The 26,697-nt window shown below is 41.4% G+C and overlaps 1 protein-coding gene across 3 annotated transcripts in view; it reads left to right on the top strand.

Moving 5' to 3' along the window:
- The first annotated feature begins 279 nt into the window (after positions 1-279).
- Positions 280-26,697, top strand: part of ASZ1 (ankyrin repeat, SAM and basic leucine zipper domain containing 1) — a 39,689-nt gene continuing 13,271 nt past the window's right edge. Inside the window, exons 1-6 of one of the 3 annotated variants that reach the window (XM_079994309.1) lie at positions 280-570; positions 2,317-2,416; positions 6,118-6,240; positions 7,593-7,704; positions 22,830-22,941; positions 23,936-24,070. In XM_079994309.1, the coding sequence (XP_079850435.1) occupies positions 463-570; positions 2,317-2,416; positions 6,118-6,240; positions 7,593-7,704; positions 22,830-22,941; positions 23,936-24,070 (690 nt within the window). In that variant the 5' untranslated portion in view covers positions 280-462. Of the gene's footprint in view, positions 571-645; positions 761-2,316; positions 2,417-6,117; positions 6,241-7,592; positions 7,705-22,829; positions 22,942-23,935; positions 24,071-26,697 lie in introns of those variants that run through there. The other 2 variants (XM_079994308.1, XM_079994310.1) reach the window with 2 other exon arrangements.

The following is a 26,697-nucleotide window of genomic DNA, read 5'->3' as shown; positions in this document are numbered from 1 at the left end:
TGATTCTTGTGTTTTTTTTTATCTATAAGCCGCCTTGAGTCCCATAAGGGGAAAAGGTGGGGTAAAACCAAATGAAGAATAATAATAATAATTTTACCACAAAAACCTGGTGCTGGGTTCTAGCCACTCCCCCCCCGCAAAAATAACAACAACAACAACCTTGATGTACCACTTGAACACCCACCCAGGGGCGTTTAGTACTTTAACATACTAGAATAAATTCACCATTTCAACAGGAGGCAACCCCCCCCCCTCCTCGAAGATGGACTGCGCCAACCGTCCCGCGTGCTCTCTGGGCGTTTCAACTTTCCCGCTTTCATATGCGGTTGGCGGCCTCGCCCCGCGTCCCCGTCCTTCTGCGCCTGCGCGTTAGAGGGTGGCGTGGGGATTTGAAAAACAGAAACCTGCATTATTTTTTAACGGCGCGGTCGCCGTCGAGTGAGAGGAGGCGGCGGAGGAAGGATGGCTAGCGGCGCTTTCTCCCTCGCGGTGCCAGCCGGAGAAGAGAGCAGCGAGAGCGACGACGACGGCTGGGTCGTCGGGTCCGTCGAGGCGACGCCTCAGAAGCACGTAAGAAAGGCCTGGGCCTGAGGCGCTTCCAGGAGGCACAATTTCCAACTCAGAAGGCCCTTTGGGGTCGGTTCCCTTGCCTCCCTCTTACACTCATTTTATTATATTCAGGTGTTTTATGACCTGAAGCGCTCGAGGCAGAGCCCTTTTCTTTTGCCCCCCTTTGTAACTCGCACAAGAGCCCCGTGAGGTAGGTTGTGTGGAGAGTTACACGGCCGAGGGCATCTATTTTGAGTGCCCAGAGTTTGCCATGGTGTTATTTTTTTTGGGGGGGGGGGTCACAAGCAGTTGCAATTCGGAGTAGATAGGGCCAGGTGGATATTACATTTTTTAAAAAAAAATTGGTTTTATTGGATTTTCAAAATATAAGTAACAGAGGCTAGAACATGGGCGTCGCCCGATAAAGCCTCCAAAAGTATTAAAAAGCAATAGAAACACTTAACAAGCTGAGGTTCTGTCCCTGCCCCCTCAGCAGAGACTTTCGGGTATAAGGCAGGGTATAAATTCAATAAATAAATAATAATAAAATAATAAAGCCAGCCCCGCCCCAACCAAGGTCTTTGGTTTTTGGTTTTACATATTAAAGGAAATATTTGTGACCTTCCCAAAAAAACTTTTTAAATGTGACCTCCCACAACTTTTTGCTGCCCCCCACCAAAATCCCATCTACGCCCATGGGCTACAATATAGGAATCATAAAGCAAGAGATACAGAATACAGCTGTCGAGAAAAGTGGGCAAATGGGTGCCACAACACACTCAACATAGTGCTCTTTATATTTCTCATTTATTTGCTTCAGTTGTGTCAAGGCAATTCCACTTAATAAGCCTCCAAGGTGTAGTGTGCTGCTCTTTGAAATTTGGAGTAGAGCCAGGTGTGCTTTACAAAAGAGAAAGAAAAAAGTCATATTTATTGGATTTTCAAATTATAAGAATAGAGGAATCGTAAACCAAGAGTCACAGAATATAGTACAGTGGTACCTCTGGATACGAATGGGATCCATTCCGGAGCCCCGTTCTCATCCTGAAGCAAACGCAACATGCACAGGTTGCGATTTGTTGCTTCTGCGCATGCGCGTGACGTCATTTTGAGCGTATGTGCGAGCGGCGAAACCCGGAAGTAATGCGTTCTGTTACTTCCGGGTCGCCGTGGAGCGCAACCCAAAAAGGCTCAGCCTGAAGCAACTTCAACCCGAGGTATGACTGTATAGTTGGCAAGAAAAGTGGGAATGGATGCTGTGACACAATTCAACAGGGTGGGTGCACTTTACATTTTTCACATTTATTTGCGTCTGATGTGTCACGTAATTCCATTTAATAAGCCTCCAAGGTGGACTGTGAGAATAAAATGGTAGTAGTAGGGAGAATGTATTGTAAACCGCCCTGTTATCCTCAAATGAAGGGCAGTACAGTCATACCTCGGGTTATAGCCACTTCAGGTTGTGTTTTTTCGGGTTACGCACCTGCAGAAACCCGGAAGTACCGGAACAGGTTACTTCCGGGTTTCAGCGGTCACGCATGCGCAGAGGCGCCAAATCGCACTTTGTGCATGCGCAGACACTCCACTGTGGAGTGCATCCCACACTGATCATGTTCACAACCCGAGCATCCACTATATAGAAATTTAATAAATATTGTGTGCAGCCTTGAACTTGTTGTAGGAAGAACTTTGGAAAAAATGTTGAATATAAGTGTAAAATAACTAAATATTTAATCACTAAACCAATGTAGTAATTTTTCTGTTTAGCAACTGGATGACCTATTGCAGTCAAATGACAAAGATGAAGCATTGAAGAAAGCATTGCTGGCTGGAAACCTGCCTGCTATTGAAGAGCTTTTAAATTCAGGTAAGATTAAGGGATTGTCTGTTTTAATTTGATGTGTGTATATAAAATAGATTTTGAAAGGTTTTCTGAGAAGTTATTTTTACTATAAGGTAAATCTTTATTCTTCACATAGGTACGTAGAGGAATCTTATGAGCTCCTTTGAGCAAATGTAAGGTCTTGCAAATGTGCACTGGAGTTGCTCGCCTTTCTTTTAACCAAGAGCAATTCCTCTTGAGTTCTGCTGCTTCTCATAGTCTCTTGACTTTTATTGGTAGCCTGTTGCCCATCATGGCAGGCTGTTGTCAAAAGCAGGAATGTGGAAACTTTTCGCTGCACGTGTAGCTCACCTGATGCTTTATGGATTGGAACTAGAACAAATTTCTTGACCAATGGCTGAAAGTTATTGGATTTGCTTGTTTACATGTTGAAGGTTCCAGCTATGTTCATAATACAGCACTTTAGAAAATACTGTTAAAGCAAATGATTTGAAAAATCTAGACTTAGCTATTTAATTAACAGAGATTTTGAAATATGAAGTCCAGATATTATAGTGGGAATGGAAGCTGTAAAATGGGTGGAGAACCTCTAGCCTTAAGCTCACCAGGCCTCTTTATTTGAGCCATGAGGCCATTTTGGTCAAGCTATGCCCACCTGTCCATTATATATGATGTCAGGTGTGGAGCGGGTAAAGATTTGATTAAAGGTGGTTTGGAGGCACCTGGCAATCATTTGCAAAGCGTTCCACAAGGCCTGCCTATTGGCTGACAGTTGGCACGTCTTCTGCACAGTTTGGTTTCGAATTGTGCAGGCAGAAAAGGGCCACCTGGCATCACTGTGATGTCTGGTGATTGGCAGGTGGGCAATTCCACTCATCAATTCTGGCCCACGTGTGTGGAATTGAATGCTCTGTCCCATTGACAGATTCAGTTCCCCACTCCTGCCACGAAAATTAATTTTGAGCTATCAGGTTAAAATAACCTAACTTCAGGAAATACTTTTTAAAAAAAGCCATTTGACATTACTGAACGTGTTTCAAGTGCTGAGTGCTTTGTCTAAGTACCATGGGCACGCACATTAGTAAGCTACAGGTGGCAATGGATTTCCATTATGTGTGGTGAAATAGACATACATACTTATTGATCTAGCAGGGTACATGCAGTTTTCTTCATAAATGTGATAGTCATTGTGATAGCCAAGTGGTGTTCCATCTCTGGGACACTAATTTATACAAACTAGAATTATGAGAAACTGTAGTAAAGATGGTTAGATAGATTTATAGAATTTCCAAAAATGTTATTACTGCTACTCATATATTTAAATACATTTTCAAAATGTAGTCGGTTTCTTTCTCTTTATACCTGCTTACCTGGGACTTATTTCTGAATAGGACTGGGCTGTAAAAGTATCAAGTACTGATTTTACCAGGTTACTCGGTTTTTGAGGAAAAAGCCCCACAGAAATTAAAAAAAAAATACTGGGGCATAATTGCTGTTGATATGGCAATGTGAGTTTTATTCATTGTGAATCAAGATTACATTGTAGAAATTAACACACCAGCAAATGCTGAGAAGTCTTCGTAATTCTGGATTGCTAATGACTGAATCCAGTAATTCTGGGTTATTGCAACATAAGTTAGGAATGATGTATTGACCTGTTATTATACTTTTTCCCAAGTGTCAAAAATGTTGAAATATTCTAAGATAAGAGTTTTTTTCATGGAACTTTATCTTAATCTCCTAAGGTATTACTTCACCTTTTCAACTTGAGAGCTTTCTATCCATAAAAATAGCAGCTTTCCTGTAAGTAATGACTTCTCAGCCAATAAATACTCTTAGTCCAATAAGAGAAGATAAAGTGATTACGTAACTTTCTCCTCTTCTATGCTGACTTCAAGCTTTATTTGTGGACCATTTTCTTCATGGCGTCAAAGCCTAGCTAGTCAAACAAAAGATGCTGGTACATTTTGGAACACTACTAATATTTCTACTAGCTTGTAGAAATAACATGAAGAGAGCATAGGTTCTCAAGGAGCTCAGCAACTTTCTAATGATTGTCCAAATGATTGTGAAATATTAGTGCATATGACTATGTGCAAGTGGCCTAGGGCACTAGTCCTCAACTAGTGGGTCAAGACCCAGTACTGGGCCTTAGCCTGACCTATTGTGAATCACAGAAGCAGCACTGCCACCAAACAAATCCCCAAATGCACATTGGGTTACAGGTGGGTCTCTGGTCTGAAAAAGCTGAAGTTCTTAAGCTGTTGGTCCTCAGATGTTGTCAAAGAACAGTGCCTGTTATTCCCAACTGGCTGAGCAACAATGGTCAGGGTTGATAGGAATTGTAGTCTAACAACATCTGGGGACCGAAGGTTGAAGAAAGCTGGTTTAGAATCACCTTGTATATCAAACTAGAAAAGTTGCTTCCATGATTTATCTGTTGTATCTGTCTATCTAATTGTGTTCTACTAAGCAGGCTGATGGATGAGGGACAAAAGAGTTTTGCCTCTGCTGGTCTGCTTCATTTCAGTGCTAGCCATGGAGGTGGGCATATCACTTCTTGCATGGTCATCCTGGAAACCAGGGAGGTTTGATGAGGAGAGACAGGGTCTGTCACCTGCTGCCCCTTGTGCTCACCTTCATGGAATTAGAATAGAGATTCAAAGATGAGCTAGAGAAAATAGCTATAGATCTCTGTACCTAAACCCCTTAGTAAAAGTGATTTAAAGATTATTTTTTGTTAAGTTGTATGTGGAGGATTATACATGGCTAAAGTGTTATTTTTGCTGGTTCTTGCAGGTAATTAGTATTTAACATTTATAAAGTATCTTTAATTTTCTAAGTGATTATAAATGAGTAAATAAAAAATAAGAGATTGTCTGCTTCCACAGTCACAGTGTAAATGCACAATACAAAAAGGAATGGATGGAAGAAAGCTAGCATTGGAACAGGTTCTTCTACATTAGCTAATTGGTGCGGCCAGAATGATCTCCCCCTTACCATGGTGATCCTCGTAGGAGACAGGATGTGCTGCACAGATCACCTGGCTGGTGGCAGAATCCAGACAATGTCTCAAATTCTATTGTGCCAGGCAATGTAATCTGATGAGTTGAATTTTAATAACACCTTGAGAGATCTAGAATACCAAGTGCTGCCAGTGATATAAAAATGTGACTTTGTTTTCATACTTGCAATAGTGGAGATGGGTAAGGTAAGATCCTGGGGGCACTCTCACCTGAGCTTTTGTCAGGTGTACTTGCTGCTATTGCTCTGGGCAAAGGGTAGAGTTCTGAGACAGTGGAGTAGATAATGATGCATAACAGGGATGGGGAACCTGTAGTCCTCCAGTTGTTGTTCTCCAGGTCCCACCAACCCTAGCCAGCATTGCTAGTGGTCAGAGTTGAAGAGAGTTGTAGTCCAGCAAAATGTGAAAGAGGGCACAGGTTCTAATACATAAAGCCTTTTCCCCAGCCTTCTTGATAATAGTATTAGGAAAGGCAAAATATTGGGGCCAGATATTCTTCAGAGTAGTTTCCCTGCTCCAACAGGTATTTCAACCACCTCTACTGCCATTGATCTCTGCAGCTAAAGACTGCATACTGAATGGCTAGATAACTTTTGCCGAGCTCTGGAATTTGTATCTAAACTCTCTGAAGAGAGTAGTACAATGTATGAGCTCTCTTTTATTAACTGTGTATACTCTTGCATATATAAAATCATTGCAGGTGTAAGTGTGGATTCTACTTTTAAGTTTGGATGGACTCCTCTGATGTATGCTGCAAGTGTCTCAAATGTGGAACTCATGCAAATCCTTCTGAACAGAGGTTCAAATGCAAGCTTTGATAAGGGTAAGCCTTAGTAAATCAGCTATTCTTATAAGCATTTGTTTTAGGACTTAAGGTATGCAGGTGGAAATCCAGCAGGAGTGTGGGGGCTATCCAGTGTATTGTACAGAATGTTACATCTGTCTGCCGGACAGAAACTCTGGGTGTGTGCTCGGTACAATGAGCGCCTCATTTTTTGTTCTTTTGAGGCCAAAGGCAGAGGTTGGTGGATGAGGCCTTCAGAGACATGATAGTGATATCCCACTCCCAGGGTTGATATCCCACTTCCTCCACTGTCATGGTGAATGAGACTGGAAACCCAGTCAGATGAGCGGCGTACAAATAATAAAATTGTATTATATTTCAGGGAAGGAGGGAATCTAGTTCCAATATGGGATGAGGGTGAAAAAGTTTGATTTCCCAAATGGGGAAGGGGCAGAAGTAGGCATTGAAAATGACAGCAGTTCAAGGAGTCTGGAGTGCTGTAACTTAAAAACACACATATCAGAAATATTTGGAAAAAGACACAAGTGTATAGGTTTTATATGGTAATACTAGAAGCGTCTGAACTGAGATGGGAAAGTTTGAGTGCTTGGTTGTAAAGGAGAGCATGGATATAGTGGGCACAATGGAAACCTGGTGGAATGCAGAGAGCCGAAGGGACAGTGTAGTCTCTGGATATAACAGTTTAATTAATAGCAATTGGCAGCTAAATTTTCAATCCAAATATTAGTATAAAAACCAGGATCACAATAATTATCAAACAGCCATTAGAATCTAAGCTTAAAATAACAGGAAATATTCAGCTGAAGGTCATTTTAAACAGCCATGTCTTCACTAGCTTGAGGTCACATGGGCATGAATGCCCATGGTTAGCATTTCATTTCATTAGGAAGGGGTGTTGAAAAACCAGCCAAAGCTGGAAAGAGGCACCTCTCGACACTGATGCTACCTGCTTATCTCACAAGTACCATATAATGGAGTATCCTCTAAGCTATAAATCTGATTTTATCCAAAACTGGTTGTAAACACAAGGACAAAAAACTATATGGAGTATTTTAACATATTTATGGTTGTTCAGGTACAATAAAAGAACATAGTTTTAAATAAGTATTAAAGCTAGCAACCTGTAGTTGAGTTTAAATATGCATTTAAAGTTTACACTTTAAATTTCAAATTGAGACCAGTAGGAAATTTCCCTTGAAATTTAAACAAATTTAATGTTATGAATTCTCCATTTCCAATTAAATGCAGTTGATGCTTTCTGTGTATTGTGCTTGTAACGAGCATTGGTCTTTGCACACTTATTTTTTACGATGTCTGGTTATTGTGTTTTATTATAGAAATCATTGGTTATTTGTATAATTTTCATTTAGATCAATATACAGTATTGATGGCTGCATGTACAGCACATACTTCAGAAGAGCAGATTTTAAAGTGTGTAGAACTGCTTCTCTCAAGAAATGCTAACCCTAATGCTGCTTGTAGGTAAGCAAACAACACTATCTCCAAATTTCTGACTTATAGTCATTTTTAATTGAACTTGTTCTGTCATGTTTACTACCAATAGATAACTTTTGAGTAAGCCTTTGGCCTTCACTCTCTGATATGTACTACCAATGTTTCTGTTTGCTGACAGTGCCTTATGTGGGTACTGTTTTCTCCTAAATCTTTTGTCCTCTTCTGAAGTAGCCCTCCAAATGGTTTTGTAATATTTGTTAACCATTTGCATTGAGAAACTTGATAAAAGATTTGAACTTACTTCATTGTATTGGCTAAACTTTGCTGTTGATCCAGTAAGCAAACTAATTTTTCAGCATGCAGTGTTTTGCTGTAGAAGAACAGGTTTGATTGAGGACTAGAAGCTCAATGCATTTTGAATGTTACATCCACTTACAATGTTCGTTGTGTGGAGGATACTTCTTTCAGAGCTGCTGCTTTCTAGTTTCTCAAATACTATAAAAACACTATCTTGTTAAATTTTCCACTCCTCTTGAAAAGTAAACTATTTTCCTAAGCTAAATAGCTATAACATTGGCAGTGATAATATCTTAGACCTGAAGATTGAACATTTTCCGTAACTGTTCCATTAAAGCAGAAATAGCCCTCCAGGTGTTGTTGTACCAAAACTCCCCTCATCCTTGACCGCTGGACATGCTGGCTGATGGGGATTGGAGTCCAGCAACATCTGGAGAGCTACCCCTGTTTTAAAGCCTTCCATGACTTACAGCTGTATTTTTAAAAGAATCTTACATTTTCTATATTAATTTTCACTAGTTTTCAGCCATCTTGGAAACTGTTGTCAGGCAGGATATAAATATTAGCGTATTTGTTTGCTATGGAAATCTCCCATCTGTTCAGAGCTTATCTCTTGCTGGACACAGCCAATTTGCTAGAAAGTCCACTAACATTACGAGACTTCAAAATTGCACTAACCTTCGTGCTCACATGTACACATATACTGTCATTTGCAGTGAATCAGAAGTGAGGAAGGTGGAGAGACAATTTGTTCACTTCCAATTTATAAATATTTCCATGCCTACTTTCATGACGGTGATGCCTCCTTATCACAGCTTACCAGGCAATTGACTAGTTCCTGGTGTTAACAAGCCCTCATTCACACTCACCCACATTGGTACAATGGTACCTTGGGTTACAAACGTTTTGGGTTACAAACGCTTCAGTTTACAGACTCTGCTAACCTGGAAGTAGTACATCGGGTTAAGAACTTTACTTCAGGATGAGAACAGAAATCGCGGTGCAGAAGCAGTGGGAGGCCCCATTAGCTAAACTGGTACCTCAGGTTAAGAACAGTTTCAGGTTAAGAACGGACTTCTGGAACGAATTAAGTTCTTAACCAGAGGTACCACTGTAGTTGATTATCTGTAACACTGTTTTATTATCTACCCACTACTGAGGAGAACTTTACACAATCAGAAATCCAGGGGAGCAAGGGAATGGTAAAATTCTTTCTACTCTGGATGGACAGTACAGGGAACCATGTGGTTATGTGCTTACTGTAGTAAACAGTTACCTTTTGTTAAATGCTCTTTGTTCGCCCCAATCCCACAAACCACAGAGGCTTATTCTGTTGGCTGTTCAGTGGCTTCTGTGCAGAGATAGATTTCCTTTGGGAAAAAGTACCCCAGCCCACTGAGACCTTTGATGCCCACCCCTCACCACCTGGACTCAACACAATACACATTGAACATATTTCCCTAATATTAGCATTGCCAGACCTCTCCAAGAGCTCCTTTTTGTTGCTGGTAAGATTCTCTGTAAGCAGTAGGTTTGGTAACCTGTCATGGACGGTTTGGGTATCGAGGCCTAACTTGCCTTCCCTCTGTTGTTGTCTCCTCTTTGAACTTGAGGAGCATGCACTCAGAATCTCTGTCTTCATTTTCCCCTGAAAGAGCCTCAAGTAGTGGCTGTTTTACTTAGGGCATCTTTGGCATTGTAGATACTGTATTGGTCCGAATATAAGCCACACTTTTTTTCTAAATTCTGCGGCTTAAATTCATGACCTGACAAAAATGGGCTTTTACGATATCGCTCCCGTCCCGTCTCGTCCACAGCTTCCCCAGCCTCCCCCAAAGCTGGTTAGGAAAGAACGTGGGGGAGGGGGAAGACCGCCGGCACCGTGGCACAGTTTCCCCTCAGCCCGTGATGCTGCCAGGAATGTGGGGAAGCAGCCCCTGCCCCCAGCTTCCCCGCCCTTCCCCCTCCAGCCGGGAAAGGGAGGAAGCAGGGAAGGGGGAAGGCTCCCCTCCCTTCCCAGTATGCAGCCAGGAGCACAAGACAAACACACTAGGAGCATGGGAAAGCAGCGCTTGCCCCACGTATAGTCCTCCGTCCTCTCCCCCAAGGCCAGGAAGGAGGAAGCCACCAGCAATGCAGCGCCCCCACCCTTGCCCAGAATGCAGGCAAACTGCCAGGAGCGTGGGGAAGCAGCGCCCACCCTGCATGCAGTCCCTAGTCCTTTCTCCCCAGGTTGGGAAGGGGGAAATCCACCAGCAACGCTGCATGGCTCCCCCTGCCCAACATGCAGCCAGGAGCGTGGTGAAGCGGCACCTGTCCTACCCGAGGGACATACTGCGGGTCCTCTTTAGTACCCATAGGATTTTCTTCTACATTTGCCATTTACCGATGTGATTGCCTGCGGAATTTTAAGGGAGCGCCTTCGGGTATTGTATTTTTTTCTCTCCCCCCCTCCGAATTTTAAAGGTGCGACTTATTTGCGGGTGCAGCTTATATTTGGGCCAATATGGTAGCTGTTGTCTGGCCTTAGTACCATTTCTCATTGCTCAGGTGCACCATCCAAGATGCATCTGGGGAGCCCCAAAGTGTGCTCCACCCTTTCCAGCTTCACTCCCATGACCAGAAAACAGGCATTGTTCGGTCCCTGCTCCTGCCAACCTAGCAGTACTCTGTATTTTCAGTGCAAATTTCAAGTAAATGGGTAATGGGGACAGTGTATAGCTTTTTGTTGTTGTTGATAGCTTGGTTAATGTTTGAGATTTTTATCTAGTTACTTAACACATTAAAATTTAACAGAATATATTTATTGTTGCTGATAGTATCATGCCAGCTCTACTGTGTTATTTCAGTGGCCTTGGTTTTATTATATGATAGTTAACTTTGTTTAATGGCACATCTAATTACATCTATATAGCCTGGGAAAAGTGTTGCATTTATCTTTTAGGTAATAAATCCTACTATCAGTGACACCAAAGCAGAGATACAGAACAGTTATCATAGTATACGTCTTTAATCTGCTCCCTAGAAGAAAAATATCAGCCATAAGTTTGAAGGGTTTAAACAATACTACATGTATTTAATCTTGTTACCTTTTTAGAGTTCCTTATTCATGAGATGTAACCTCTGGAATCAATTTAATACATAAATTATTAAATCCATTCAATGTACATAAATGTCATGTGGGAGAGAATTCTAACGTGTTCTCCCTCCCTATTGAACTTGAATCAACCCATATTACTCAAGAGTCAACCCCCCTTTTAGAGGGTGACTAATTGCAGAATTAGTCCCTTCCTGGCAAATAGAAGGGGAAGAAATTGAGGCAGTGAGAGATTTTACTTTCTTGGGCTCCACGATCACTGCAGATGGTGACAGCAGTCACGAAATTAAAAGACGCCCGCTTCTTGGGAGAAAAGCAGTGACAAACCTAGACAGCATCTTAAAAAGCAGAGACATATAGCCTGGGAAAAGTGCATATACCTTGCCGACAAATATCCGTATAGTTAAAGCTATGGTTTTCCCAGTAGTGATGTATGGAAGTGAGAGCTGGACCATAAAGAAGGCTGATCGCCAAAGAAGTGATGCTTTTGAATTATGGTGTTGGAGGAGACTCTTGAGAGTCCCATGGACTGCAAGATCAAACCTATCCATTCTTAATGAAATCAGTCCTGAGTGCTCACTGGAAGGACAGATCCTGAAGCTGAGGCTCCAATACTTTGGCCACCCCATGAGAAGAGAAGATTCCCTGGGAAAGACCCTGATGTTGGGAAAGATGGAGGGCACAAGGAGAAGGGGACAACAGGGGACGAGATGGTTGGACAGTTCTCGAAGCTATGAACATGAGTTTGACCAAGCTGCGGGAGGCAGTGGAAGACAGGAGTGCCTGGCGTGCTCTGGTCCATGGGGTCACGAAGAGTCGGACACGACTAAACAACAACAAATTGCAAAATAAAAATGCGTTGCAGACAGATTCTGCAAGGATCCTCACTGGCTAATGCCACACCCTGATTGGGCCCCAATACTGTTTCCTTAATGCTTAACTTAGATGCTCTCATCAGACTCAGCCTTCATAAAGCTACATTACAGCACCTGATAGGAGCCCTCCTCTATACAGTATAGTACTTTGAGTCAGAATGAATTCATAGAGAACAAGCAGAGCACAGCACATATCTGAGTGGCTATTGATATCAATGAAACTTGGTACATTATTTGCAGGGATCTCTTGTGCCATCTTAGTTCTTTTGAGTTCGCAAAGGAAACATTTCTTTTTGTGTAGTTTCCATTGCTTTATTGATAATGCTGAACTCTTTTATCACTGGAGCTGAGCCAATAACACTTACCTGTTGGAACCTTTGGGCTTTGTATTGAACTTGAAAGAGTGTTAATCCTCTTGGGTTATAGGTTACAAGTTCTCCAAAAAGGGAGCTCCCTTCTTCACTTTCAGATCGTGCATCTACTTCACATGCAAAAGCAATTCAAAGGGAAAAGGGAGACAGACAAACTACAAAGTATGTGGTATAGTGATATTTGGCTTGTTGTCTTGATTGAGCCTAAAAGAAATTCTTGTGTGTTTGTTTGCAGTTAAGTGTCAATTAAATATTTTCCTTTAGATTGCTGCTTTGTAACTTTGAAAGCTGTTCTACTATACAGTTGTCTTTCACCTTTCTTGAACATACAGTAAATGGGGTCTGCACTGAGAGACATCCCAGGCAATAATACTTGATGACTTCAAAGTTGAAAAGAAGAGGTTTCTTTTTTTTTTGTCAACCTGGAAATCATCTGTGATGTGAGATAAATTTTACCTAGCAGTAAAACATTTATCATAGATGTGTAAATTCTATTATAATAACAATAGACATTTAATACATTATCTTCTTTTTTTAAAATATAATTTTTATTAACAGGCCAGTCAAATCACATCAATTCCAAATCACATTGGTTCCAAATAATACAGCCAAATTTAAAAAAAAAAAAATTGTTGGGGGTACCCATAATTCAAGCCCCGAAAGGGGTCCAAACATCACTCTTGCTGCTGCTTAATTAAACAGTTCTATCCAGTTCTGTCCAGATAGTCTCTTTGTTATTTTCCTCATCTTCTTGTTGTTATCATATATTCCTTTCTTTGTGATCTCTGATAATCTTCACAAGCGGGTTGAAAACAAACATATCCTGTGTGGGTTTTACACTTTCCAAGAGTCCTATCACATAAAGGACAGGCGCCATTTCCACACCTCCGTAAAAAACATTCCCACAGTCTGTCCGTTGATTTCACAGGCTTGCCAATCTATATCTCCGGGGGCTCTGCCAGGTCAAGATCACATTCCGATCACCATACATTCACATTCTGATGACCCTGGTCCTCCTCCCCCTCATCCTTCTATGAGCAAGCCTGTCTTAACGAAGCTCCATTTTTAGCTGCGTCATAAAGCTTTCCTTCCAATCCCCGATGTTTCCACCAGTCCTCTCTTTAATCAATAATTCATTTCCACACAGTCTCTTATTCTCCTGCTTGTGATTAGTAGTTTACAACGATTCTTCTCTCTGGAGGGGAGGGTTATTGAATACTCACATAAGACAAAAAACAAAAGTTTTTTCCTCCCCCCTTTTTCCGGTTCAGTCCAACATACCGATCTTTTAATGATGATTCTTCACTTGATTTATTGTCCAGCCCGTCGCTCCGCTCACAGAGATCCCATTATTCAGCAGTCTTTACTCCCGATCTTCACTTGATGTGCATTAGCTTCTTTCCAATTATATGTTTCCAATTATATATTTCGAGCTAATGCTAACCAGTGCGCGATTAGAGACAGCGTCAGGGAGAGCCGACCTCACCAGAGGGCTTCGTTCCAAGTGCCCACACCCCCTTCTTTCGAATCCGGGGGTGAATTATGGGCACAGCTGGCAAGGTAGTCCCCCCATTCCCTTGGGGGGGGGCAAGGGAGGCTGCATACTCCCATCACAGCCTCTTAATTACCTCGTGTGGGTCGGAGAGATGTTATTGTCGGCCATCTTCCAATGAGCCCCCTGGTGGCCCCCCCTTAATACATTATCTTCATTCCTGAAGACCCCTAATCAATCCATGAATAGCTACCTAAATTTGAGATTGAAATTTTGTCACTCATAACTTTTTTTTCTTACTTTTTAAGATCAGTGACCCAGTTACTATGTAAAAATAAGCCAAACCACGGCTAAATATGAACACACAAGTGTGTAGGTTCTCCCAACAAAAAGTGTGACTGCTTCATTCCTCCCCTAGTCTTGCTTCTGGCACGCTACCCAGAGCTAAACCATGGATTGGTGTATTGCTACATATGAACCCAGACAAACCACATTCAATAAGCCAAGAACAAAATAGTTCATGATTTGTCTGGAGCAAGAAAATCACAAACCATGGTTCACATGTAATGCTGAAGCCAAACCATGTGTATACCAATTTGCAAGTCACCCAGGAAACTCATTAAAATTCAAACAAAACAGGGAAGTCAGTGGAACCTACTCACAAACTAAACTTGAGTTGGATTGTCTTTAAAAGGAGGCCCATGAAATTTGTGAGTAGACTTGAATGGGACCTCCCTGCTCCATTTGGTTTGTGTGTCTTCCAGGTGAAGTGCAAACTTACTTATTACAAACTTCCATTTGTAATAGTTACCTGGTTGCCAGACTGAAAAGTCCTGTAGTAATCTACTAAATTACTTAGGTTCAGGAATACATTTTAGAAATCGTCCCAAATGTGAAAAATGAAAAGTTGCAGAACATTCTGCAAAATTTGCTACCATACTTGTCTAGCATCTGTTGCCATCTTGTGGTGGAACTGTTAACTCTCTACAGAATGAAAATATTCCGAGGGTAAAAAAATGCACCCCTCCCCAGTGCTTGACCTAAATCTGCTTGCCTTTGGAGGCCATTGTCCCTTACCAACGTTCGGTGGATACATGCATGGTTGTGTTCCATCTTTCTTGATATTCTAGTTAATATTTGAAAGCTCATAGTTTGCATTGGTTTTCTTTGTACACAATTCCTTTGAGTCGCTTCAAGATTCTTTTCCTTTGACTATGGTACCAACAAGTGATACAATGCCTTATCGGATGACGTTTTATACTATCTTCAAGTAGACTAGTATTACATCCCACTGTTGGGATGGTGAGTCATTCCTATGCGTAACAGTTCCTATTGTTTATTGTTCAGCTTCATTTTATTGTTAGTAGCTGACGTCTCAAGTATATTGCAGCAGCTTAAAAGGCTTACTAAGAGCATAAAACCTGCTGGACCAGACTAAAGGTTTTATCAGTACATAACATCCTGTTTTCTTTAGTGGTTAGCCACATTAGCCATATTTATGGGAAACCTATTTTTCATGACTTGGCTAATCTTATTTTAAAGCAATTTAACCCTGTTTCCCTCTCTACATCATATGGCAGTGAATTCCATAAGGTGATTATATGCTTGTATGAAAAAGTACTTTGTATGCGGAATGTACAAATCTGCCTTAGACTAAGTCAGACAACTCACTGTCCCACCTAGCTCTGTATTTACTAATGTACAAGCACCTTCCCATGTGTGGCCTCTGACACGTGTAGCGTTTTTGACAAAGAAAAACATAAGCAATAGCACACCTTGTATGCCAAATCCATGCGATCTCTAATATTGAGAAAGGTTTCACATAATATAGTACAGCTGAATGTTCGAAGCCATCATAAGACCACAAATGTGTTGGTACTCCAAAATCAAATAGGGATCATTTTGGTTTGAGATCATGCCACAGCATTATTGGAATTGTTGATATATTAAAAATGATCATCAATACCAACTTGGTGGCTACCTATGGGGTTATTGCAGAGACAAAAGATCAAGGAAAAACTACAATCTGAAAATTATTGTTTGTTTAATACAAATGCCACTCCTGAGGGCATTTTAGGAAGGAAGCTGTCGTTTAAAACATCAATGGGGTGAGGTAAAACAAAACTGAATCGGGAGGTGGTCGTGTTGGAATGATAACATAAAAACGTAAGAATCCCACAAGTGTATAAAGATCTGTTGTGTAAGTAGGTACCAAGCATTAGATTTAGAATAAATCTGCACTGCTATGTCCTGAACAAGTAGAGTGTATCATGAGTTTGGAAATAAGTTTTCTAGGCTTATGGCTAGAAAAGCGAGCGTAATCAAGTGGCTAGAATAGTAGATGATAAAGGTGGGATTCATTATGACTCAGTCTCTGATGACTGCTCCTTTGTCTCCACCCTCCATCCTACATTGTTTCATGTTTCAGACATCATGATAGATCACTAAATCACAATATTTAGCTGGTGATATATCACGATGCTGAGAACCAGATATCACCCAGCCCTAGAGTTGGTGCAATGTTTTCCTGCTTTCCTAAGGCAAATAATCTTGGGGAGGTGACAGTTAATATTGAGAATTGTTTTATACTTTGGGGAACTGGTGGTGACTGGAGTAGATTAGTGGTGGGGTACTGGATCTAGCTGTTCATCCATGCTCAGCAGGTCATTTTGACAAATGAGTTGAAACTATGTCCCATCCCCCCCCCCCTTTGTAGCTATCTAGGTGATTCACTTTTCCTTTGTAATTAGAAAGGAAGCTCCAAACCCAGCCAAGTGGTTACTGTTGATCAGTACTGACGTCAGGCTCTGGTTTCGCAGGGGTTGGCTGTACTGCTGAGTTCTCCAGTGACCTTGGTTATTGCCTATCAGGTGACAGGCAGTACCTTCAAGCCCCACATTCTGCTGAACTTGGCTATGCTACAGAATCCCCTGGGGAACTGATACCAACTGATTGGTGGTGACAGCAAGCCTCTCTTGCCAGTGCACAATCCAAAATACACCTTAAGGCTCATAATTATACCTTAGCAGTGATGCGTCTCACATAGGCCATCAGGTGTGGAACATGTGGGACAGGTTTTGGGGAAACAACCTTGTGGATGAAATTGGGACCTTCTCTCGACCTGATTTGGCCTGCGAACCGAAGGTCCACCATACTTGGGCTAGACAATTTTTAAGTGCCTTGCAATATGTGTGGTGATGTGGATTTTGTGGAGATTTTTGAACTGGAAAATTTTGCAGAACATTTTCTTGTGCAGTGTTCTTAAGTTCCTCTTGAGAGTCATCTAACCTTGTGCCTCCAGCTGTTTTTGGACTACAATTCCCATCATCCCTTGCCACTGGTCTTGCTAGTCAGGGATGATGGGAGTTGTAATTCAAAAACAGCTGGAGGCACAAGGTTGGGAAACACTTTATCGTATTCATCTTCCTTCTATTTAGTTAACAAAGATAAAACTTTGAAATGGCCAAACTTTCATAATGCATCATTTGAAATGACAACCCATGCATTCATTGTTAATGAACTTAGGAAATGGACATTTTCTCATAGCATTTGTGCATTTCAAATGTACTTGAGGGTACATTTGATCCAGCCAAGATCCAAACTTACATTGGTGTAATCCTATTTATTTTTAACAATGAGATGATATCATTGTAACTGATGAGGTGTTATTTTGGATTCTTACAACAAATGATATGGTTCAACTATTTGCTCTTCTGATTAAGCGCTTTCTTTTTCTATGATACATGTTTTGATAAATCAAGAATAGGATTGTGACCTTTTCCCCATTTTCTCTTATAAATGTTACCTGGGAATGAAGACTTGAGCAAGTCCATTTGCTAGCATTTTTGAAAGAAGTGCAGCCCTTCATTATGTGTTTTATGGGTCCCTCTAGTGGTTTGTAAGATGGTTAACAAGCCATGCTGGGGTTTTTTATATGTAATTCCATGAAAATGTTAATCTACAGACCCATTTTTCATTGCCATATATAGTTAACCTATACTATATTATTTTAAATTTAATTTCCCGTAATTTCATTATCTGGCAACAGTCTTCCAAAATAGCATTTTACAAACAAGAAAACCAAACAAAAGCATGGCACACAATATGACCCATAATTTCTCTTTACCCCCCCCCCCAAAGTTCAATTAAAGACCTTTCCAAGAAAATAGACAATAGGTTAATGACCTTTATTGTATTGACAAGAAATTTTACAAAAGCAGATGAGCTTAGGATAATAAAACTCAAATGTATTACATTGGTCACAAAAACACATACTCCCCTTACCACACAAGTGAAAAGAAAAACTCTATATGTTTTAAGTTTATTCTCCTTTTTGATGATCTTAACATTAAGAAAACGTGGTGATATGTTACTTTATACCATATTTTTCGCCCTATAGGACGCACTTTTTCCCCTCCAAAAATGAATGGGAAATGTGTGTGCGTCCTATGGGGCAAATGCAGGGTGCGCACTGACCCCTCTCGCTCTCCAGGTTTCAGGAAGCTATCCGCAAGCCTTAGGAGCCCGGCGGGAGTTCCCATCGGGCTCCCAAGGCTTGCGGATAGCAGCCTCCAACCCCAACCTGGTTTCCCCACCGCCAGCCCCACAAGCTCGGGGGACAGCGGGGAGGCGGAACGCCGCCTTCCCAATGTTCCCTGACTTGGTCTTTGGGGCTGGCGGATAGCAGCTGTGCAGTGCGTCCCGGGCTTCGGGCAGATATCCGCAAGCCTTGGGAGTCCGGCGGGAGTTCCCGGCGGGCTCCCAAGGCTTGCGGATAGCAGCCTGTTCTGGGGTCGGGGGAAGCACAGGCTTCCCCCGCTCCAGCCCCGCGCCGGGGGGGGGGTTTTCTTTATTCTCCCCCCCCCAAAAAAAACCCCTAGATGCGCCCTATGGGCCGTTGCGCCTTATAGGGTGAAAAATACGGTATGTGTTTTGCATGCAACATTTATTGTGATCATTGTAACACTGTAATGTGCAGCTTGCATAATAACAGCAGATGTGGGGCGGGGATTAATTTTTTAGCACTGGGTCCCTGTATTGTGCAGTGCTTTAAAGGCTCCTGACAACCAGCTGGTTGTTGTGTGCTTTTGTAGCTGCACAAAACAGTTTTGGTCAAGCCCTGCTCTTACTTGCATGATATCAGGTGTTGAGTGGGTAACCCTGGCTTCATAGGACGAATGTGGATGCCTGGCAGGCCAAGATTGGCCCATGGGCTAGAACAGTGATGGCAAACCTTTTAGAGACAGTGCCCACACTGCAACCCCGAACTCACTTTTTTATCGCAAAGTGCCAGCATGGCAATTTAACCTGTATATCTCTTTTATTTTTTTTGCATGTTTCATGTTTCTTCTTTATGACTGCTGTTGTAATAAATAATCCTTCATAATAGTTATTGCATTACATTTTTTCATTAAATTATCTTTCCATTGATAAATAATTTTATGGTATAACTGCTTCCTTTTTTAAAAAAAGTTTAGGGGTATTCTCATTTTGACTCAAGATAATCACGGGGTGGGTGGGCGCGGAAATACAGTTCAGATCGGGGAAAGTAAAGGTAAAGGTAAAGGGACCCCTAACCATTAGGTCCAGTCATGACCGACTCTGGGGTTGCGGTGCTCATCTCACTTTATTGGCCGAGGTAGCCGGCGTACAGCTTCCGGGTCATGTGGCCAGCATGACTAAGCCGCTTCTGGTGAACCAGAGCAGCGCACGGAAACGCCATTTACCTTCCCGCCGGAGCGGTACCTATTTATCTACTTGCACTTCATGCTTTCGAACTGCTAGGTTGGCAGGAGCAGGGACTGAGCAATGGGAGCTCACCCCGTTGCTGGGATTCAAACTGCCAACCTTCCATTAGGCAAGTCCTAGGCTCTGTGGTTTAACCCACAGCGCCACCCGCGTCCCATATCGGGGAAAATAAATACAGTTAATTTCTTCTGTTAAATTCACAAAATGTTTAGGAGTATGCGTACCCCTGCATCCCCACAGAATAAAAGCACTGGTATTACTCCAAAACAAAGTGGTGTTATGAGCCATCAAACCTCGGAAATACGTTTTTCCAGAAGGTTACACAATTCTGGCCACTAGTGTACACTGGTGGGTTGTACTAAGAGCTACCCTCCCAATTTTTAATGTGAGATAATAATTATTGTGTGCACACATACAAATACAGTGGTACCTCTGGATGTGAATGGGATCTGTTCTGTACCCCCGTTCGCATCCTGAGCAGAACGCAACCCATGTGCACGGGTCACGATTTGCCGCTTCTGCGCATGTGCGTGACATCATTTTGAGCGTCTGCACATGTGCGAGCAGCAAAACCCATTACTTCTGGGTCGCCACGGAACGCAACCTGAAAACGCTCAACCTGAAGCTACTTTAACCCGAGGTATGACTGTAAATATAAATAAATAAACCTAGCCAGATGGACGGGGTATAAATAATTTATTATTATTATTATTATTATTATTATTATTATTAGCTATTTCTTTGGCTGCTGTTTGATCGCAACCTCCATGGAATGAATTTCTCTGTTGGCTTCCACAGGAAAGCCCAGCGAACATGTAAACCCAGCAGCCCCTTCTTAGGTTGCTGTGTTTATATGCTTACTGACCTGGGAGTTAAGCCCTGCTGAACTCAAGGCAGCTTACTCCCGAATAGGAAAAACAGACTGGCAGGAGGCCCTGGCGTATCAAAAATCAATGCCTGCTCAGCCCCTTGCTTGCTTGCTCGCCATGCCCTGGTGCCGCAGCCTTTGGATAGCGCAAGAGACCTCCTCTCCTCCTCCCCCACCCCGGCACAGAAACTACAGCTACAACTACATGCTGTGGCGACAGCATGCGTGCCCACAGAGAGGGCTATGAGTGCCCTCTCTGGCACACATGCCATAGCTTCGCCAGCGCTGAGCTAGAGGTTCCCCTCCCTTACTCTAGAGTCATGGTTTCTAAAATGGGGCACATGCCCCACAGGGGGGCAACTTGATTTTTAAGGGGAGCAATTGGAGAATGAAATGACCTTTTGGACTTCCTCCATGTGAATAGGAGTTTGCTTTTTGAATAATAAGAATTATATGTCATTTGGGGGCATCAGGATTGTAGAGGTGTCTAGGTGGAGCATGACCAAAAAAAGGTTGGCAAGGACTGTTCTAGAGACACAAAAATTCCCCTCAGGAGCTGGTCTCTTGCCTCACCTCAGGGAACAGTATAACCATATAAAAGGATGAAGTGCAAATGACCTTTTAACAAAATTTAAAATGAGTACCACAAACACAGGAAATAATGTCCCTATGGGAAATGTGATTATTCTGAAATAAAATGCAGAAGCAGAAACAGCCCCTGAAAGTCAGTTGACAACTTGGTTATGGTTGAGTTTGAGATTGAGAAATTGAAAAGAAAATTCATTGGTGATACAATAAGATATTTATCAGTATGAAATCCTTTTCATAAAAAGGGCTTCTGTGACATTTGTCTTTCCTGAAAATGGTGATAAATGTTGGATTGAAAATAAACAAATCATTAGAGTGTTGCTATAGCTAAGTGTGGGACGCGGGTGGAGCTGTGGGTTAAACCACAGAGCCTAGGACTTGCTGATCGAAAGGTCGGCGGTTCGAATCCCCGCAACGGGGTGAGCTCCCGTTGTTCGGTCCCAGCTCCTGCCAACCTAGCAGTTCGAAAGCGCCCCAAAGTGCAAGTAGATAAATAGGGACCGCTCCCCAGCGGAAGGTAAACGACGTTTCCGTGTGCTGCACTGGTTCGCCAGTAGCGGCTTAGTCACGCTGACCACGTGATCCGGAAGCTGTCTGCGGACAAGGGCCGGCTCCCGGCCTCTTGAGCAAGATGAGCGCGCAACCCTAGAGTTGGTCACGACTGGACCTGATGGTCATGGGTACCTTTACCTATAGCTAAGTGTAACTTGCTTTGAACTTTACAACTTCCCATGTGGGCTTGATGCTGACCTGCAACTTGTGAATGTGTAGTAAAGTGTTATGTTAACAGGGTCTTGTTTTGGTAGCATTTGTTTGTGGGTGTCTTATCAATGAATTGTCACAATATACTTTGATGATGTACTTTGTTCACAGGTCATTTGCCAGAAGACTTTTTCCTATTCAGTTTACAGGAAACATAACCATAAGTTTGACACTTGCCCATGAAACATTAGCTCTTTGTATATATTGCCGCAGGTGGATTTTAAAAACATTCATACTTTTAGAGAAAACACTTATCCAAGTTACAGATAAATTCTTGCGGTTGCAAAACTGTTACATTAGTAACATATTTTAAAATGCAATAAAAAGAAAACATTTAAACTACCATTTGTATATTTTTTGATTATATTTGTAGGGGAGATCAACACACACATATTTTTATGTTAATTGGACTTACAACTAATATAAGCTGAAACACAAAATATTAGGTAAAGAAACTTACAAATGTTACATTGGTCACTATGGAATTACCCATAGGGTTTTCTTCAAGCAGGACAGCTGTGCCAACCACCGGTGTATACTTTAGCATGTGTTGAGGCATTCCAAATTTTAACCTTTTGTCCTCTGCAAAGCCAAGAGTCTCCAATGAAATGCAACAAGCAAAGTTTGTTTCTTCAGTTGTGCTTTCAGCATTGTTTACATGATTTGTTATTTCAAGGCCTAATGTGTTGGTGGTTCACTATTTACAGTGGTACCTCGGGTTAAGTACTTAATTTGTTCTGGAGGTCTGTTCTTAACCTGAAACTGTTCTTAACCTGAAGCACTTTAGCTAATGGGGCCTCCTGCTGCTGCCGCGCCACCACAGCACGATTTCAGTTGTCATCCTGAAGCAAAGTTCTTAACCCGAGGTAATATTTCTGGGTTAGCGGAGTCTGTAACCTGAAGCGTATGTAACCCGAGGTACCACTGTATTACTGAATAAGTTTTACTAAGGCTTTTGCACATGAGAAACATATGAAATATTAACAGAATAAATAGTGTTTGGATTAAGAACACAATAGCTGCTTTAATGGATATTTAATGGATTTTTGCTTAGGAAGAAAATGACTCCATTAATGTATGCAGCCCGTGAAGGTCATCCTCAAGTTGTAACTCTTCTTGCTGCTCATGGATCAGAAATAAATGCCCAGGATGAACGTGGTTACACAGTAAGTGAGCTTTATTCTAAACAATAAGACGGGCTTTAATTATTTCTGAAATGTGCTTAATCTTGCATCATTCAGATTTTCTTTCACCCCCTTTGTTCTCCATTTGTTTTTGGAGGAGGAGAAGGAAAAATACTTTACTAAAATGAGGGAGTGCCCCTGACACAATCAGATTATTTCACATACATGTAAGTTTTTTCTCAGTTATGAAGAGTTCACGTGTAGCCAAAGAAGGGATATACACATATAACATAAACCACATATAAATAGATTTTCTTACTTCGTTTCTGAAGTAATAAGCTTTTTTTTTCCTTTTTTTTTTTACCCTGGCTTTCTCTTCAGCCAGGGTCACAAATGGTTGAATGATGCATGTTTCCCCCCCCCCCCACACCTTTACTTCAGAGTAAGGTGGGAAAAAATCATGCATCACTCAACCACTTCAGTCTATTGATTTCAGGAATTAAAACAGTTTCATTATGCAGATGCTGATGCTGGATTGGGGTGAATTATATAATCTATCTGAAGAACAGTATAGTAAAATACAGCTAATCTAGCTGAATTCCATGTAAGGAAGAACACATACTGGTGTGAATGTTAACTTTTGCAATCGCAGCTCTGCTCATGGAGTTGGACTTTCTCATCTCTTTTCCTGCCAGTTTCCTATGGCTCCTGAAAATCCATCCCATTTCAAGGATTGAAGACCCTCCGGAATAGCTTGAGGTGTGGTACAAGGGACTGTAGCTGGAAGGGGGAATCAGTCATGTTTGACTAAGTACTTGTACAGGACAACTCTAGATTCAAGCCACAGAGTTTTCACTTATTTGTTTGTTTGGAAGAGAAGAGAACAAACAAACAATCAGTATGTTAAGCTTGAATAGCAGGCAGGATTCAACCGAATGAGACATTGATTCAGTGGTAATTTAAGTTGCAATTGCTTTCCTTATCCAGTTTTAAAGTCCATATTACCTAATAAAAACAACTTAATGCTTTGTTACAGGCATTAACGTGGGCAGCACGCCAAGGTCATAAAAAAGTAGTCTTCAAGTTGCTTGAATTGGGAGCTGATAAATCAATACAGACCAAAGATGGACTGATAGCAGGAGAGATTGCAAAGAGCAACAAGCATTCAGAGGTACTATTTTGTGTATGGTGTCAAGATTTGAGTTGAAATGCTTGTATTCATAGGTTGCTTAGCTACATTAGAGGCATAGTAAACAGAGCTGGTATAATAATTCAGTGATAAAAAGCCTTCTAGTCTGCAAAGAGTTAAAACTATTCCCACAAAGCCAGGAAGTTGGAAACCAAGGCTGATGCCTTAACATGTGTGCTCTGACACAAAAGATGGCAGACTACCAAAGACCTTTTTTGAAATGACAGACAATATGGATTTGATTGATATCTGGAGGATAAAGAACCCCTTGGGAAGAGAGGGAACATTTTTCTCTGAAGCCCAACTGACCTGGACAAGAATCGACCAAATATGGATATCTAGAGGTCTGGCACCCAAGGTCAAGAAGGTGGAAATCTGCCCAAAGACCTGCTCCGACCACAATGCAGTAAAGATGGATATGACATTAATACCAACCGGCTCCTTTAGATGGAAGATGAATGACAATCTGTTTAGAGATCAGGAGATTATCAAGAAGGCCCAAAAAGCTCTAAAGGACTATTTTGAGATAAACATGAACACTACGGTGGAAAAAAGAATTATCTGGGACGCAAGCAAGGCAGTGATGAGGGGGTTCTTGATACAACAGAATGCTGTAAAGAAAAGGACACAAAATGAGAGGAAAGATAAAATTTTGGAGAAAATTTAAGAACTAGAAAAGAAGCTAAGATTAAATCCGAAGTCACAGCCGACGTTGAGAGAAATTAAACTTCATCAAGCACAATATTCTAAATTGATAAACCAGGAAATAGTGGAAGATTAAATTAATGAAACAAAAAACTTTTGAATCGGCGAATAAATGTGGAAAACTGCTAGCTTGGCAGTTGAAGAGGAGACAAAAATTAAATACAGTTACAAATTTAGAGATTGAAGGAAGAAACATCCAGAACCCTGTGGATATTAGAAAGTGCTTCCAGAGATATTTCAAAAAATTATATACTCAAGGGCCGCAAGATGAGATTGAGATTAAACAATTTTTGGAAAAAAATGGACTATCAAAATTGTCACAAGAAAATAGATCAATCCTGAACTGTAAAATAACACGACAAGAGATTGAACAAGCCATTCAGAACATGAAATTGGGCAAATCTCCAGGACCAGATGGGCTGACCTCCAAGTATTATAAGACACTAAAAGACTACCTGATACAACCACTGATGGAGGTTAGTAATGAAATTATGGAGGGAAGGAGGGCGCCAGAATCATGGAAAGAAGCCTTCATCACATTGATACCAAAATCGGAAGCTGAAAAGACACAACTTAAGAACTATCGTCCCATCTCTCTTTTAAATGTGGATTACAAAATATTTGCAGATATTCTGGCAAGTAGATTTAAAAAAGTTTTAAACGAAGTAATTCATAAGGACCAGGCGGGCTTTCTCCCAGGTAGACACTTGTTTGCTAACACAAGGAACATTATTGACATTTTGGAACTTTTGCAAACAGATATAAATACAAAAGCAGTGTTAATCTTTATAGACGCGGAGAAGGCCTTTGACAATATCTCCTGGAAATTTATGAAGGGAAATTTAAAAGAAATGGGAGTGGGACGGGGTTTTGAGAATGGGATTGATGCAATATATTCAGAACAAAAGGCTAAATTGATAGTTAACAATGTGGTTACAGAAGAGTTTAAAATTGAAAAAGGAACACGACAAGGCTGCCCTATTTCCCCTCTGCTATTTATTTTGGTTCTGGAGGTGCTCTTGAATATGATTAGGGGGGACCGGTTGGTGGAAGGAATTCAGGTCGGAGCGAAACAATATAAACTTAAAGCTTTTGCAGATGACCTAGTTTTGACCTTGCGGGAGCCAGAATCTAGTTCGAAAAGAGTATTACAATTGATTCAAGACTTTGGTCGGGTGGCGGGATTTAAATTAAACAAACAGAAAACCAAGGTATTGGGGAAAAATTTGACAGATACAGAGTCAGAACGGTTTCAGAGGGAGACAGAATTAAATGTGGTTAAAAAAGTAAAGTACCTAGGGGTAAACATAACAGCAAAAAATCTGAATTTATTTAAGGACAATTATGAAAAATGTTGGTCAGAAATTAAGAGAGATTTAGACAGTTGGACAAAATTGAAACTTTCTTTGTTAGGCCGAATTGCTGCTATCAAGATGAATGTATTGCCAAAAATGTTGTTTTTGTTCCAAACACTACAGATTGTGGACAAGACGGAGTGCTTCCGGAAGTGGCAGAGAGATATATCTAAGTTTGTCTGGCAGGGCAAAAAGCCCAGAATTAAGTTTAAGATACTAACTGATGCGAAAGAAAGAGGGGGCTTTGCCCTGCCAGACCTAAAGTTGTACTATGAGGCCGCAGCTTTCTGCTGGCTAAAAGACTGGCTACTTCTCGAAGACACTGACGTACTGGATCTGGAATGTTTCAACAACGCTTTTGGTTGGCATGCATACTTATGGTATGACAAGGTTAAGATCAATAAGGCCTTTAAGAACCATATTGTCAGAAAAGCAGTGTTTAATGTCTGGACAAAATATAAAGACTTACTGGAAAATAAAACTCCAAGGTGGCTATCACCTCTGGAAGCTAAGACCCGAAAAAGACCCAATATGGAGGCCAAATGGCCA

Source organism: Podarcis cretensis (assembly GCF_951804945.1).
Source record: "Podarcis cretensis genome assembly, chromosome: 10".
In the NCBI taxonomy this organism is placed as follows: domain Eukaryota; kingdom Metazoa; phylum Chordata; class Lepidosauria; order Squamata; family Lacertidae; genus Podarcis; species Podarcis cretensis.
Note: the sequence above shows the minus strand (reverse complement) of the source record. Positions and strands in the feature narration are given on the sequence as shown.